Source organism: Nerophis lumbriciformis, linkage group LG11 (assembly GCF_033978685.3).
Source record: "Nerophis lumbriciformis linkage group LG11, RoL_Nlum_v2.1, whole genome shotgun sequence".
NCBI lineage: Eukaryota > Metazoa > Chordata > Actinopteri > Syngnathiformes > Syngnathidae > Nerophis > Nerophis lumbriciformis.
The window spans coordinates 26,195,706-26,212,396 of NC_084558.2; the positions used below are offsets into that span (position 1 = coordinate 26,195,706).

A 16,691-nucleotide genomic window follows, 5' to 3' on the forward strand; every position below is an offset into this window, starting at 1 on the left:
AATATTGCTCATTTGTAGTGGTCTTTCTTGAGCTATTTGGAAAAAAAGATAGGTTTTTATTTATATTTATAAAGGATTTTTGAATTGTTGCTATTTTTAGAATATTTAAAAAAAATCTCACGTACCCCTTGGCATACCTTCATGTACCCCCAGGGGTACGCATACCCCCATTTGAGAACCACTGCTATAGAACATAAGCTATTTTTAGCATGTCAAAGGTGCGGCCACACGACCGCTGTTTTTGCCACAACACTGGCAATAGCCGCGATGGCGCTCTGATATGATCCAGTGGCAAGAAAATATTGCATGTTGCACATTTTTTTCATGTGGGTGTGATATTAGTAATATATCTCTGAAATATGAAACACGAACGCCATTCAAATAACGCCAGCAAACATTGTTTTGGTTACTTTTGCTGGGCAGATATGTTGAATATTTTAATTTCTGAAAAAAATATGTCGACACGACACTCCATGGTCTGTCGTATTGAGAGTGCATACTTGCCAACCCTCCCGGATTTTCCGGGAGACTCCCGAAATTCAGCGCCTCTCCCGAAAACCTCCCGGGACAAATTTTTATGTGTGTGTTCTGAAATAGTGACAGAGAATAGAACAAGGATGGACAATTCAACCCTTAACTCAACAATGAGTAGACGAGTGTTATGTGTGTGTATATGTGTAAATAAATGATCACTGAAATTCAAGTATTTCTTTTATTTATTTATATATATATATATATATATATATATATACATATATATATATATATATATATATATATATATATATATATATGTATATATATATATATATATAAATATATATAAATATAAATATATATATATATATATATATATATATATATATATATATATATATATATATATATATATATATGTAATAAAATATATATATATAGCTAGAATTAACTGAAAGTCAAGTATTTCTTATATATATATATCTTAACCAGGCCCCCAACCACGCCCCCCACCCCACCACCGACCACCCCCCCCCACCCCCCACCCCCATCTCCCGAAATCGGAGGTCTCAAGGTTGGCAAGTATGTGAGAGTGCCTACTTCTGACCGCAGTAAGGCCATTTGTGCATAACTGTGCGAGTTTGCACGCACATTTTCAAAGTAATAAATATAGATGCAAAACAGTTTTAGTTTTGATAAATCACACAGGGAGTGCTAAATGATTTTACAGTATTTGCATCTCCTCCCCCTATTGTCGTGGGTGTTCTGAAAATATATATTCTGCATATTCTCTGTTTTGCTGATTTAAAAGAAGCAATCCTCGTCTAGGAACGGCTGGGATAGGACACTAAGAGGGACCTGCAGTAAAAAAAATGGATGTAATGAATCCTCTGCACACAAAGTTAGTAGATAAGCTCGGCGTGCGCCATCAACATTGCATGTTTTAAAATTTGCAAACATTCAGTAGATCAGGCTCTATGTGTATTAGGCTTGCAAATTCCAGGTTAAAAAAAATCCATCATTGCAAAAACTCGGTAGAGGTGACTGGTTCTTTTCTAACCACTTCATAGCTCACATTACTGACACCTACAGGACGAGTGTGGAACTGGAAGGCCAACTTGACGATCAAATATACTGTACGGTCCAAAGCTCCAGTTAACACCTCTATGAAGTTAATCATGGAGTATCCCAGGGTCCCCCGGTGCCCTAAATAGCGCTCGGTCATTAAACATTGGTGTCAACAGCTGTGGCTGTAGGCAACCTCCTGATGTAATGTGTTTTAATATGTATCCATAAGTTTGCACAAGTCTCATGAGTAGCTTCACTCAGACAAAACAGAAATCCCTCGCTGTGTTTCCATTGCAGTTTTATGCAAAATAAAAGCGATATTCGGTTTCATAATACACCTCACGGTGCAACCTGGACACATGGCGCAGTGGAAGAGTGGCCGTGTGCAACCCGAGGGTCCCTGGTTCAATCCCCACCTAGAACCAACCTCGTCATGTCCGTTGTGTCCTGAGCAAGACACTTCACCCTTGCTCCTGATTGGTGCTGGTTAGCTGGTTAGCGCCTTGCATGGCAGCTCCCTCCATCAGTGTGTGAATGTGTGTGTGAATGGGTAAATGTGGAAGTAGTGTCAAAGCGCTTTGAGTACCTTGAAGGTAGAAAAGCGCTCTACAAGTACAACCCATTTATCATTTATTTATTTATCATCAGTGATTTTCCCGGGGTCATAGGATGTTTTGGGTCTTAATCAAACACCCTCTCCCGGGCGACCCAGCCGAGGGTGATCAGTGCCTCGACTTGTGTCCAGGTAGCGCTCCACGCCATGCGTCCACCCTCCGACGGTCTGTCCCGGGGTTGCGCCGGTGGTGCTTGGAGGTTCCAGGCACTGTGGGGAGTGTCCGGGCCTGGGTCCTCCTCCGTCTCATCAGGGCCGTACAAGGTACTGGCCCTGTGCGTTGCAGCACGGGTTTCCTCAGGCAGCCTATCTTGGTCTAATGTGTCTTCAGGGTTTTTCGCAGCGTTATATTGGTGCTCCCTTGCCTCCCTGCCCCCGGTTGCCGTCTTTCCGGGCTGTCAACTGTCTCTCCAGTTGTCACCACTCTTTCGGGGTTGTCATCCAGCCTCTTCCTGGAAGTCAATGGCGATGCCATACTGGATCGGTTTCACAATACACCTCACGGTGCAACATGGACACATCATCAGTGATTTCTAAGATTTCGACAAAGTACAATAGCGACTTGTAGGTGTTTCCATTAAAGGGTGTTTCCGTCATGAGGCGTAATTCTCGTAAAATCTTATCCCGTGAGACTCCATGTTGATGCCGTGATGTCAATAGAAGACACGGGCTTAAAGTTAAAGTCCCAACGATAGTCAGACACACACTAGGTGTGGTAAAATTACCCTTTGCATTTGACTCAACCCCTTGTTCCACCCCCTGGGAGGTGAGGGGAGCAGTGAGCAGCAGCGGCGGCCGCGCTCGGGAATCATTTTGGTGACTTAACCCCCAATTCCAACCCTTGATGCTGAGTGCCAAGCAGGGGGGGCAATGGTTCCCATTTTTATAGTCTTTGGTATGACTCGGCCGGGGTTTGAACTCACGACCCTCCAGTCTCAGGGCGGACCATACTTGCCAACCCTCCCGGATTTTCCGGGAGACTCCCGAAATTCAGCGCCTCTCCCGAAAACCTCCCGGGACAAATTTTCTCCTGAAAATCTCCCGAAATTCAGGCGGAGCTGGAGGCCACGCCACCTCCAGCTCCATGCGGACCTGAGTGACATGTTGACAGCCTGTTCTCACGTCCGCTTTCCCATAATATAAACAGCTAATGATCGAGGGCGAGTTCTTGGTTTCTTATGTGGATTTATTGTTAGGGAGTTTCATTAACGTCCTCCCAGCGCGGTAACAACACACAACAACAGCAGTCAAGTTTTCGTCTGCCGTAAAGCAGTTCGTATGTCGTAAACAGCAATGTTGTGACACTTTTAAACAGGACAATACTGCCATCTACTGTACATGCATGTGACCCACCCATAATGTGTCACATTTTTGTGTTGATTTATTTATTTTATTTTGTGGTTTGAATTAGTTTTTGGAGCTGTCATTCCACATGTATCAGTATTCACATTGGTCAGTAGGGGGCAGTAGGGCGCTTCTTCCCAATTGAATGCTATCACCTGCAGACCGGAAGTGTTTTGTCATTCTGATGAGCGCGATCAGTCTGTGAACAATTGAAACGTCCTGTGTGCTTTTTCCTCCTGTATAACAGGTTAGTTTTGGTGAATCAACTCACTGAATAATATCCATGTAATCATTATAAGTTTAAGTACACATTCTGATAGTGGAGCCTAACTCTAAAGTGTTTGTGAGTTGTAGTTTGTATTTGTGAATGAATCCAGTGCACAGCTGCAGTAATCAATACAAAAAGGCGACGTTAGTACGCAATGTTTATGTAGGAACTTCTGATCCTAATTCAGACTCCCAAATTAGAGCTCCCGTTTTCTTATTGATTTTATAATGTATATTTGTATAATGTGTGTGTTCTGGAATAGTGACAGAGAATAGAACAAGGATGGACAATTCAACCCTTAACTCAACAATGAGTAGATGAGTGTTATGTGTGTGTATATGTGTAAATAAATGAACACTGAAATTCAAGTATTTCTTTTATTTATTTATATATATACATATATATATATATATATATATATGTATATATATATATATATATATATATATATATATATGTCTTAATAAGGTTATCCAAAAAATAGTGCTCGATACCGTAGTAGAGCGCAATATATGTATGTGTGGGGAAAAAAAATCACAAGACTATTTCATCTCTACAGGCCTGTTTCATGAGGGGGGTACCCTCAATCGTCAGGAGATTTTTCTCCTGACGATTGAGGGTACCCCCCTCATGAAACAGGCCTGTAGAGATGAAATAGTCTTGTGATTTTTTTTCCCCACACATACATATATATATATATATATATATATATGTAATAACAAAAAAAATATATATATATATAGCTAGAATTCACTGAAAGTCAAGTAATTCTTATATATATATATATATATATATATATATCTCTTAACCACGCCCCCAACCACGCCCCGCCCCCGGCCACGCCCCCCACCTCCCGAAATCGGAGGTCTTAAGGTTGGCAAGTATGGGGCGGACACTCTAACCACAAGGCCACTGAGCAGGTGGTAAAGGCAACGTCCTTACAGCTCTCTTGACATTTTTTCGGGTATGTGGGTCTCTCTGAGCCTGCCGCCTCGCTCACATTGATCGGAAACTTACGGCCCCCTTGACACATGTTCGGGCATGTGGTTCTCTCCGAGCCTGCGAGTCGGCCTCCATTGACGGGAAGGGACCTGCGAGATGGCCCGGTGCATCAGTGCCATCTCACCAGAAGCGAGACAAGACGACCCGTCTACCTTCATTGTCCTGCATCGTTGACCTCTTAACGCAAAAAAAAAAGTTTTTCCATTATGCTTTTGCGAAACACTTCCCGTCTCAAAAACCACCTCATGAGAGCGCAAAAATGTTTTAGCGATATTTAAGGAGGTTTTTCGAAATATGGGTGTTTCCATTACCTGTTTCTTACTACGATATTTAGGTTTTGCGCAATTCTGAAGGTAATGAAAACGCAGCCACTGTCTTTGGCCCACAGAAGCAAAGAGAAAATACTATCAGTCACCTTGAGACCATAAACCTGAAACCTAATAATCAGGTTAGAAATCTGGGGGTAAAAATGGACTCTGACTTGAACTTTAACAGCCACAATAAATCAATGACATCAGCAGCTTTTTCCCACCTGAAAAAAACAAAAATCATAGGAAGAATGTTTAAATCAGCCTTTGTCTCCAGCAGGTTAGACTACTGTAAAGGCCTTCTCACTGGGCTCTCTAAGGTTGTCCCGTTACCAATAATTTGGTACCGGTACCGTTACCAAAATGTATTTTGATACTTTGATACTTTTCAAAATAAAGGGGACCGCAAAGAATTTCATTATTGGCTTTATTTTAACATAAAATCTTATGATACATTAAACATACGTTTCTTATTGCAATAAAGAATAATTGTGTTATTCAATAAAATAGTGAACAGAAGGACAACTTGTCTTTTAGTAGTAACTAAGCAAACAGGTTTCAAAGGCTCCTAATTAGTCTGCTGACATATGCAGTAACATCAGTGACGTGCAGTCACTAGAAGCAGGTGAGGCGGGGCCTCACCTGCCATCATGGAAAGAAAAAAAATTTAAAAAAAAAAAAAAATAATTAAATTGTTATATGTATCCAGTGATTATACTGTAAAGTTATTTTCCATTTAACTTCACCAGTTTTAGATAATTTTTATTCAAAATCGCTGAATTTTCACATTTGCCGTTCAAATACTGAGAAGAGACGGTGCGGTGATCAGCAGCCAGTTGAGGCACGTCACTCAGTGCCTCAACATGGATTGCACAATGACTCGGCTAACTGCTGGCCTGCTGTGCAGTGAGACCGTATTGCTATATGAATTATATTATACATTTCCATAGTTTAGTTAGCTGAGGTATATAATGTACAGTGTATTTTGTCAACAACTGTATGTGTGTAACGTATTTCTTGTGCTGAGCGATCATAAAACGGCTGCGAAGACGCACTGTGTGAGGCTCGCAGTAATCCCGCCTCCTGGTGCCGGTTAATGCACCTCCGCCGTAGAACGCACCCCCCGACGGGAGCGCCACACCAACCAAAGCCCACACTCAAACCCTCCACGTGCAAGACCGAACCCACTCCAAAAAGTCACTCAACAAGAAGCCAAAAAGTGCAAAAACAACAATGCTCGCGCCGGAGGAGCCGCGAACGACCGCAGGGACACAACATTAGGTACACCTGCAGACTGCAGAACAGATTTCATATTTCATTCATTCACAACTCCTCCAAAACGAACACCACTGTTCCCGCACTTATAAGTAAAGGTAAGACCATAATAACGATTTTTTTTATTAAATGTGCTTTTTTGTGTGCTACAGTTTGTATGTGTAAAGTTAAAGTTAAGTTAAAGTACCAATGATTGTCACACACTCACTAGGTGTAATGAAATGTGTCCTCTGCATTTGACCCATTCTCTTGTTCACCCCCTGGGAGGTGAGGGGAGCAGTGGGCAGCAGCGGCGCCACGCCCGGGAATCATTGTTGGTGATTTAACCCCCAATTCCAACCCTTGATGCTGAGTGCCAAGCAGGGAAGAATGCTGGTATGAGCTTTTAAACATAACCCGTTAACTGCTGCCAATCAAATGGTGAATAAGATACTCTTTAGGGTTCATATGTTTCTAAATCTGACTGTGATGAAGTCAGTGTCTCACCAGTCATGAACCTCACCGCACGTCACTGAGTAACATATTGTCTCATTTCCCATGCTATCATTTTGTCAAAATTATAATGGACAAATGGTAGAAAATGGATTATTAATATACTTGTTAATTTACTGTTAATATCTGCTCACTTTCTGTTTTAACATGTTCTATCTACACTTCTGTTAAAATGTAGTAATACCTTATTCTTCTGTTGTTTGGATACTTTACATTAGTTTTGGGTGAAACTAAAATTTTGGGTATCAATCCAATACTAAGTAATTACACGGTCATTCATTGGTCATAATTAAAGTCTTCCTGTGTTTAGGGACATATTTCCTGATTTTATGAACAATAAACAAATGAACAAACATTTTGTGATAATAAAAAAATATCGATGTAATATCAACAAGATACAGCTCTTTTACTTGGTATTGTTACAATCGATATTTGTAAGGATCCACCGTTTTGTTTCATTCGGGAGTGCTAGCTAGCTGTTAGCAATTAGCTATTGTATCCTCTTACGGTGTGTAGTGAAACATGTTTACCTAATCTTTATCCTGCAGGGATGATACTTGTAAGAAACTTACTTTAATTCTCGCCATGGAGACAAGGATTAGTGATTTAGAAGTAGCTAAAACACTATGGATTTATGCTAGCCGCTAGTTTGTTACTAGTAGCTATGTTTTAAAGCACTGCTATCAGTGTTTATAGCCCCATATACAAACCCCAAAACCAGTGAAGTTGGCATGTTGTGTAAATCGTAAATAAAAACAGAATACATTGATTTGCAAAGCCTTGTCAACCTATATTCAATTGAATAGACTGAAAAGACAAGATACTTAATGTTCGAACTGGAAAACTTTGTTATATTCGGCAAATATTAGCTCATTTTCCAAGCAATGTTATCATGGACGCACCTGCTTATTTCAGCAAGACAATGCCAAGCCACGTGTTACAACAATGTGGCTTCATAGTAAAAGAGTGCAGGTACTTGATTGGCCTGCCTGTAGTCCAGACTTGTCTCCCATTGAAAATGTGTGGCGCAATATGAAGCCTAAAATACCGGAGACCCCAGACTGTTAAACAACTTAAGCTGTACATCAAGCAAGAATGGGAAATAATTCCACCTGAAAAGCTTCGAAAATTGGTCTTCTCAGTTCCCAAATGTTTACTGAGTGTTGTTAAAAGGAAAGGTCATGTAACACAGTGGTAAAAATGCCCATGTGCCAACTTTTTTGCAACGTCTTACTCCCATAGAATTCTAAGTTAATGATTATTTGCAAAAAATAAATACGTTTCTTGTCTTTGCAGTCTATTCAATTGAATATAAGTTGAAAAGGATTTGCAAATCATTGTATTCTGTTTTTATTTACCATTTACACAACGTGCCAACTTCACTGGTTTTGGGTTCTGTATTCTCTTTAGTTTTTAAGCCAAAATATGTCCATTGTTCCTTCTCTGTCTTCACATTGTTTCTGCGTGTTGACAAATGTGCGCCGCGGCTCTTATTATTATGCAATGTCACCATGCGCGGCGCGCCTCACGTCGATGAAAAAAAAAAAACTAACGGTATTTTATTGACAATATAGTACCTTAGTATATAGTACCACGGTACATTACTACTACAAGTATACCATACAACCCTGGATTCAGTACCTACCCTTAACCACAACATGCACTTTAAAACCTTGGTTGCGCTACTCAACCCAACTCATCTAGAACTATCCATCCATTCATTTTCTACCGCTTGTCCCTCTCGGGGTCTCTGACATTCACACACCATTTAGTGTTGCCAATCAACCTATCCCCAGGTGCATGTCTTTGGAGGTGGGAGGAAGCCGGAGTACCCGTAGGGAACCCACGCAGTCCAAATGTAAATATAAATGGGTTATACTTGTATAGCACTTTTCTACCTTCAAGGTACTCAAAGCGCTTTCACACTATTTCCACATTCACCCATTCACACACATATTCACACACTAACCACGACCCATCAGGAGCAAGGGTGAAGTGTCTTGCTCAAGGACACAACGGACGTGACGAGGTTGGTAGAAGCTGGGGATTGAACCAGGAACCCTCGGGTTGCTGGCACGACCACTCTCCCAACCAACGCCACGCCGTCCCCATAAATACAGTCACGGGGAGAACATGCAAACTCCACACAGAAAGATCCCGGGGATCGAACAGAGGACCTTCTTATTATGAGGCACACGCACTAACCCCTGTAGACAAACTTTATTGATGTACAAAGGAAATTGTTTGATCACAATAGTTCAATTAGAAGAAGAAAAAGCATAAAAGAAGACTCAAACGCAGTATAAAGGAGGAATAATAAACAATACTAATTATCTAGCTTCACTATTATTGCCGGCTTCCAATTTAGATCTCATCCTCGTAGCTCGTAACTGCCCTGACTAATACACGTCATAAAATAAAGACCAGCGCTAGTATGGGAAGCAACTTGTTTTTTTTTGTGGTTTTTTTATCCTTTTGCCGTGCCCATGCTGCGCCTCTCTACCGAGTGTCCCCAACACAAACACAACCTCATTAGTATATGATGAAAAGTGACAGGTGACGATGGCAGAGAATAAATAAAACAGGCCGCCGATGAGTCACATGTTTTCTCCAGACCGTCGCAGCATGAGACCGACTCACACTCAGCTTCATAACAACACCAGACACGCAGACCCGGAATTAAGGCCGTTAATTGGTCACATCCGCCGCGACGACACAGTCGGCGTCAATCACCCGCCGCCCATTTCAGGCAAGCTGCTGCAGGGAGACACACTGTGAGTACAGGTGGTTTCATGCCAACATTCACTGTTCAGGGGGGGGGTGGTCCAGGTCGGCCACAGCGGGGGGGGGGGGGGGGGAGTTGGGGGGGGGTTGCCCGGCATGATCAAACTAAGTCAAATACAAGCCGGGCTCGGAGGACGTCGCTCGTGAGGGAACGGCATGACAGGACAACAAGTAGACAAAAAAGCAATGCATGTTTCATACGTCGAACAAGTTGGCTCTCTAAGCGTCTGTAAGCGATTATGTAGTTTAATGCAGTGTTTTTCAACCTTTTTTGAGCCAAAGCACATTTCTTTCATTGAAAAAATCCCAAGGCCCACCGCCAGCAGAAATCATTAAAAAATGTAACTCGATATTGACAAAAAAGTCGTCGTCGTCGCAATTATTGGATATGGATTCAAACCATAACCAACCATGCATCACTATACTTTTCTCAAAGTAGGTGTACTGTCACCAGTGTTGGGTTAGTCACTGCATACTTGCCAACCCTCCCGGATTTTCCGGGAGACTCCCGAAGTTCAGCCCCTCTCCCAAAAACCTCCCGGGACAAATTTTCTCCCGAAAATCTCCGGAAATTCAGGCCGAGCTGGAGGCCACGCCCCTTCCAGCTCCATGCGGACCTGACCTGTTTTCACGTCCGCTTTCCCACAATATAAACAGCATGCCTGCCCAATCACGTTATAACTGTAGAATGATCTAGGGCGATTTCTTGGTTTCTTATGTGGGTTTATTGTTAGGCAGTTTCATTAACGTCCTCCCAGCGCGGTAACAACACACAACAACAGCAGTCACGTTTTCGTCTACCGTAAAGCAGTTTGTCTGCCGTAAACAGCAATGTTGTGACACTCTTAAACAGGACAATACTGCCATCTACTGTACATGCATATGTGACAATAACATCTACGGCTTTTAGAGAGTGCAGTGCACAACTGCGCACACAACAAGGAGACGAAGCAGAATGCATCATCAGAGAGGGTGTTCAGCATGGTTAGAAAAATAGTGACAGAGAATAGAACAAGGATGGACAGTTCAACCCTTAACACAACAACGAGTAGATGAGTGTTATGTGTGTGTATATGTGTAAATAGATGAACACTGAAATGTAAGTATTTATTATATATATATATATATATATATATATATATATATATATATATATATATATGTATATATATATATATATATATATATATGTATATATATAAAAAAAATAAAAAAAATGTATATATATATATAGCTAGAATTCACTGAAAGTCAAGTATTTCTTATATATATATATATATATATATATATATATATATATATATATATATATATATATATATATATATATATATATATATGTACATACATATTATACTCCTCCCCTCTTAACCACGCCCCCAACCGCGCCCCCGCCCCAACCACGCCCCCCGTCCCACCCCCGACCACGCCCCCCTACCCCCCACCTCCCGAAATCAGAGGTCTCAAGATTGGCAAGTATGAGTTACTGAAAACCAGTAACTAGTTACAGTTACTAGTTACTTTATTTCAAAAGTAACTCAGTTACTAACTCAGTTACTTAAACCAAAAAGTAATGCGTTACTGTGAAAAGTAACTATTTAGTTACTTATATATATATATTTTTGTATTTTTTTAAGGCCCCATTTAATGCCCTTTTAGCCTTCATTTCAGTACTGTTATTGCACTGGAGAATAATACAATCTGTTGATCAACTCGACATGCATTTGCATCACTGAACTCTGCTAAGCAATGTCGTCTACATACAACACACAAAGACAAAGATATGTTACAAAGGGCCAATTTGTTTCAGGCCAGAACAAATTGACAAAACTATTTTAAATAGCTGCAACATAACATACATAAGTAACAAAACAGCATAATAACAATATAGCTGTAAACCAAGGAAGGCACACACTACATACACAAAGCCTAGCCAGGCGTTTTTTATCTCAAGGAATTCTGAAATAAAATCATGTCTGAAGCCCAAAACACTCTACACATTTCCCCAGTTTTAGTTTAGAGATAATGAAAGATTGGCCTGGCCCACTAGCATCCCTCTTTATGTTTGTGAACTTTATAGTCTATACATTTAGATTGATGTGATAATCAAACACTCTAGAAGTCTAGAATGAAAGAGTATATAAGATAATTGACAGAGTGAGTGTGTGTACCTTCAATGTGCAGTGCCTCGTTAAAATCCAGTCGCTGTTGAAGGTGGAGGTGAAGTGTGTGTCTCTTTACTAGCTTCGTCGAAGCATGTTGTTTTTGTAGCGGTTTCAGCAGATTTGAATTGCTCGGATATGATCTTTGATCCAAGACATAACTTACATTCAACTAAAATTGTATTTTCTTTGTGGTCGACAAAAGAAAAGCATTGAAAATATCTCAATTTTAAGAAACTCGGCTTCGGGCTTCGCCGTGACGTCTTGTTAGTAAACACACACACACATACACACAGACAGCGCGCGGCGTGCCTCTTTCTTGTCGCCTCTTCCGCAGCGCTGCAATAAAACACTCAGATCTTCTCAGTTTCTAGCTGATACTACATAAAAAATAACGTAAAATAACGCAGTAACGCATCATGTAGTAACGGTAACTGAGTTACTGAATATAAAAAATAACGCGTTAGATTACTATTTACTGCTGAAAGTAACGGCGTTACAGTAACGTGTTACTTTGTAACGCGTTAGTCCCAACACTGACTGTCACGACCTGTCACATCACGCCGTGACTTATTTGGAGTTTGTTGGTGTTTTCCTGTGTGTAGTGTCTTGCGCTCCTATTTTGGTGGCTTTTCCTGTTTTGTTGTGGTATTTTCCTGTTGCAGTTTCAAGTCTTCCTTGAACGCTATTCCCCGCACCTGCTTTGTTTTAGCAATCAAGACTATTTAAGTTGTTGCTATCCTTCTTTGTGTGGACATTGTTGTCATGTCATGTACGGATGCACTTTGTGGACGCCATCTCTGCTCCACACGCTGTAAGTCTTTGCTGTCGTCCAGCATCCCTAAGCTTCAATACCTTTTTTTAGGGGCCCTCACCTTTTGTTTATTTTTGGTTTAAGAATTAGATACCTTTTTACCTGCACACTGTCTCCCGCTGTCCCATTTTCTACCGCTTCTTCACATTGTGATCATGACAAATCATGTTCCCGACGTTTACAAAGCAATTAGCTACTTGCTGCCACCTACTGATATGGAATAAAATAACACGGTTACTCTGCCGAGCTCTAGACAGCACTGACACTCAACAACGGCACATTATTTGCGGATTATAATTACTGGTTTGCACACTAGTGTGCGAAAAGTGGTTGAAAAACACTGGTTTAATGCACCAAGTCAGAATTAATGCATGTACAAATTAAACATCTAGCAAAATCTTTACAACATTGGAGGAAAATAGCATCAGGTGGCACAACAATAATGTATATTATACCCGAGCCTTACAGTAGACCTCAATTCAGTAAGTTATTGAAAATATAAACTTCTCTGCACTACAAGGCTGCATCCAGCAGGGGCACTGTTGGTTCTGTGTCAACAAGCTCGCTGCCTAAAGAAGTTGTTAGCTAACTTTGCTACAATTGTAAAAGGAAGAAGTTAATTGCTCATCTGGGGAAAATTTTACTTGAGGACTTTGACCGGAATGCGAACATATTTTTTGCTAACTTGAACAACAACATTTAAGACGGTATTTGTACAGTTTTAAAATGTAATTATTTAGTGTGATTAGCATCTATTAAACATGTCTTACTTCATTAAAAAAGTAATTTGTCAGATTAAGCACTAATATAAAAATAGTGGCACAAAACAACATCTATATGCTGGAACTTCGATTTACAAACCACAATATGCTTTGGTGTACGAACATTTCATTCACCCGTTGTGTGCCGGGCAGTACATCCATAATGGGCGGACTGACTGATCTACGGTGCTCATTCAATCAACACAGTGCGGCTGTTAGCTACTGTGCTATGGTGTGTGTGCTTTGTAAGGGGTTTTAACCTTTTGATAACATTTTTCAGGTGTTTGCAGTTTGAAATATTCAGTAAGTATCCACAGCGTTGTCAACAATGCATCGCCCTCCCTTCCGCTGAATGCAAATAAAATCAACCAAAAAAGTATAGTGGATTTACTGTTTTATTCCTAATCATTGCAGCGACCTGGCTGTTAAAGATAAGGAGTTTTGTGATTTCAAACAATGATGCACCACAGGGCTAGTGACAGTTTGTGCGCGTGTCGGCCGGGCGACTGCAAATGAGGACAGTTTTGCTAGTTGCTGTTTTGTCTTTGTTACTAAATAGAAAGTTGATCCATCCATCCATCCATTTTCTACCGCTTGTCCCTCTCAGAGTTGCAGGGGCAAGGGGGAGTTGCTGGAGCCTACCCAGCTGCATTCGGGTGTAAGGCGGGGTACCCCCTGGACAAGTCACCACCTCATCGCAGGGCCAATACAGATAGGCCAGCACTCACACTCACACACTAGGAACCATTTAGTCCATCATCCTCTTATTGTGTTTGTTTGATACACAGTACTGTATAGCGCTTTACATTGTCTTCGAAGTGTATAAACTTTTACTAAAATGTGGACTTTTGTCGAGGCTGGAATCCATTATTCATATTTACATTGTTTCTTATAGAGAAATTTGCTTCAATATACAAACTTTGTTCCCTGTTTAAGAACCAATAAAATTTGTGAATCGAGGTTACATATTAGTGTTTCTTAACTATAGGGGTGTGGCCCATTGTTGTGCCGCGACAGCCCACTAGAGGGCCGCCAAAAAATATCTGTTTCTCAGCTGTGGTCCATATAGACATAGTTGTAATACACTTTTCCACCACAATAATGACAATAATCAAACAAACAGAATAATTCTGGAGCTAATGTCATAGAAAAATTTCGTAAGCACAAAAATGATGACTAAAGGGGTGAATTTTTTGGGTTTATTTAAGAAAGATTATTACTATTTGTTATCAATTTTGTAAGAAGTTTTCTATTTTAGTACTGCATAATTTTGCCATAGATTTGGTTAGTATGTATTTTTGTAATCAGCCTGACCTAAGCATGGATAATAATCTTTGTGATTACCACACAGTTTCATATCATTTGACAAGGTGTATCCTGTTACACTGTAAACAGGTTAGATATAATGATTGAATGTGGTTAAAATCAAATCAGTATTAATATTTGTGTGGGCTCCGGGGCCTTCTGTCGTGGAAAACTTGGGCCCTTAGGTCAAAAAGTTGAGGAACTCCCGATTTATACTACTATCATGACATCAGGCATTTTCACTGAGGCATAAGCAAAGCATGTAATTAACTTGTTTTTCTTTGACTGTGGAATTGATGAGTTGCACCTTGAAGCGAATGGTACAAAATATGGTGCACCACTTAGCTGCAACCAGCGGAGGCGCTGTTGATTCAGTCTCAACTAACGTGCTCAAAAAAAGAAGCTATGTAAAATTGAGGGACGCCAACTCTTATAGACATCATTCACCTGTTCAATACAACTTTGGTGTGGAGCTAGGAGTTCAGAACATTCAGAGAAAGAAACGTTACCCCGTTAAAAATAATAAATAAATAAAAAAACAATGCATATTTCCAGAGTTTCAAGTACGGAAGTGCTAAATGTAGCGGAAATGTGGTTATGTGTGCATCGACCATAAAGGTTGGAAAACGTCAACAACACCAAAATAGATGAAAGCAAAGTGTGCTTATTTGTCCGTCTCGCCCACACACACCTTAAGCAAACAAAGACACACAGCTTCCAAACACACAGAAAAACACGCGCAGCCTGAGAAGGGCTTTCTCTGCACATTCCTCAAATAGACATTGACGTATGTTGGAATATTTGGATGAAGCCCTTCAGCGCTGCAGGTAAACAAGCATGCTTGGTGGTCTCTACCTCGACAGACGGGAGCGGGGAAGTCCCACACGGCCGTGTTCCCGGCATTGAGGATGCAGGTGAGCGTGGCGTGTCCGTCCAGGACGTAACCGGACACGCAGCTGTAGCGTACGCTGTCCCCCACAGCAGAGCGGCCGCCGCCGTTCAGCACCGCTTTGGGCGGTACGCCAGGGTTCCCGCATGATGAACTGTGGAGCTCTGTGGAGGAGACAAGGAGAACTTAGTTTATTGCATGAGAAAGTAATTTGTGGACAAGTATATATTACATTTTTTCCTGGCCCCAAATTTAGCCCCCTTTTTGGAGCCCAGTCTGGGGATATTTATTTTTTTTTTAACTCATCCTAAAACCCCTACACCCAGGCAGCGTTTCTGTCACCCTGTACAATGTATGTCTGCTCTTGAAAGGTCTGTGCTGAAAATGAAATTTCGTTGTACTTGTGCAATGACAACAAAGTGCAATCCTATCTTATCCCATCCTATCCTGCTAAGCACAACAGTTCAATGTTGTAATAGCAGTAAAGAACAAACTGCTGAGTCAGCATTAACAGCTCAAATGAGTTGATTGTAATGAACAGTATTATTAATAATAATAATAATAATACATTTTATTTATAAGGCGCCTTTCTGGGCACTCAAGGACACCGTATAAAATCAAAACAATAAAATCACATTGGATAAAAACAACAACAACAAAGATAGAGAAGATCATGATTACAATGAATAAGCAGTCAGGAATAGGTGTGTTTTGAGTCTTGATTTGAAGAGGGATATTGAGTATAAGTTACGAAGGTCTGGTGGTAAAGAGTTCCAAAGTACAACATTACTTTCACACTGACAGTTGAGTAGCAACATTTTAAAGCACACGTAGAGGTAGATAAATCCATTAAATGCTGACCCCTCATAATTAAAAAAATAAATAAATAAATCAGGAGGTTGCCTACAGCCACAGCTGTTAATGTTTTTGACCGCATAAGAGAGCGTGGTAGTTGATTGCATTGTTTTTTAAACCAGACACGATGACTATAGGATATATTGTGTTTAGTTGAACTTTGTTTGTTTTTCTATATGCTAACATGAAGATAAGACGACTTCCTCGGTCGGCTGTTTTGGACACTTTTCCTATATGGTGCAAGGGGGCACGTTTTTACCAGAAGTGGGCCCAA

The 16,691-nt window shown here is 40.7% G+C and overlaps 1 protein-coding gene across 6 annotated transcripts in view; it reads right to left on the reverse strand.

Annotated features, from left to right (window-relative positions):
- Nucleotides 1–16,691, reverse strand: part of csmd3b (CUB and Sushi multiple domains 3b) — an 877,422-nt gene that overhangs the window by 490,667 nt on the left and 370,064 nt on the right. For all 6 annotated transcript variants that reach the window (XM_061966990.2, XM_072914110.1, XM_061966991.2 and 3 more), the window contains exon 4: nt 15,529–15,726. In XM_061966990.2, coding sequence (XP_061822974.1) covers nt 15,529–15,726 — 198 coding nt within the window. The remainder of the gene's footprint in view (nt 1–15,528; nt 15,727–16,691) is intronic.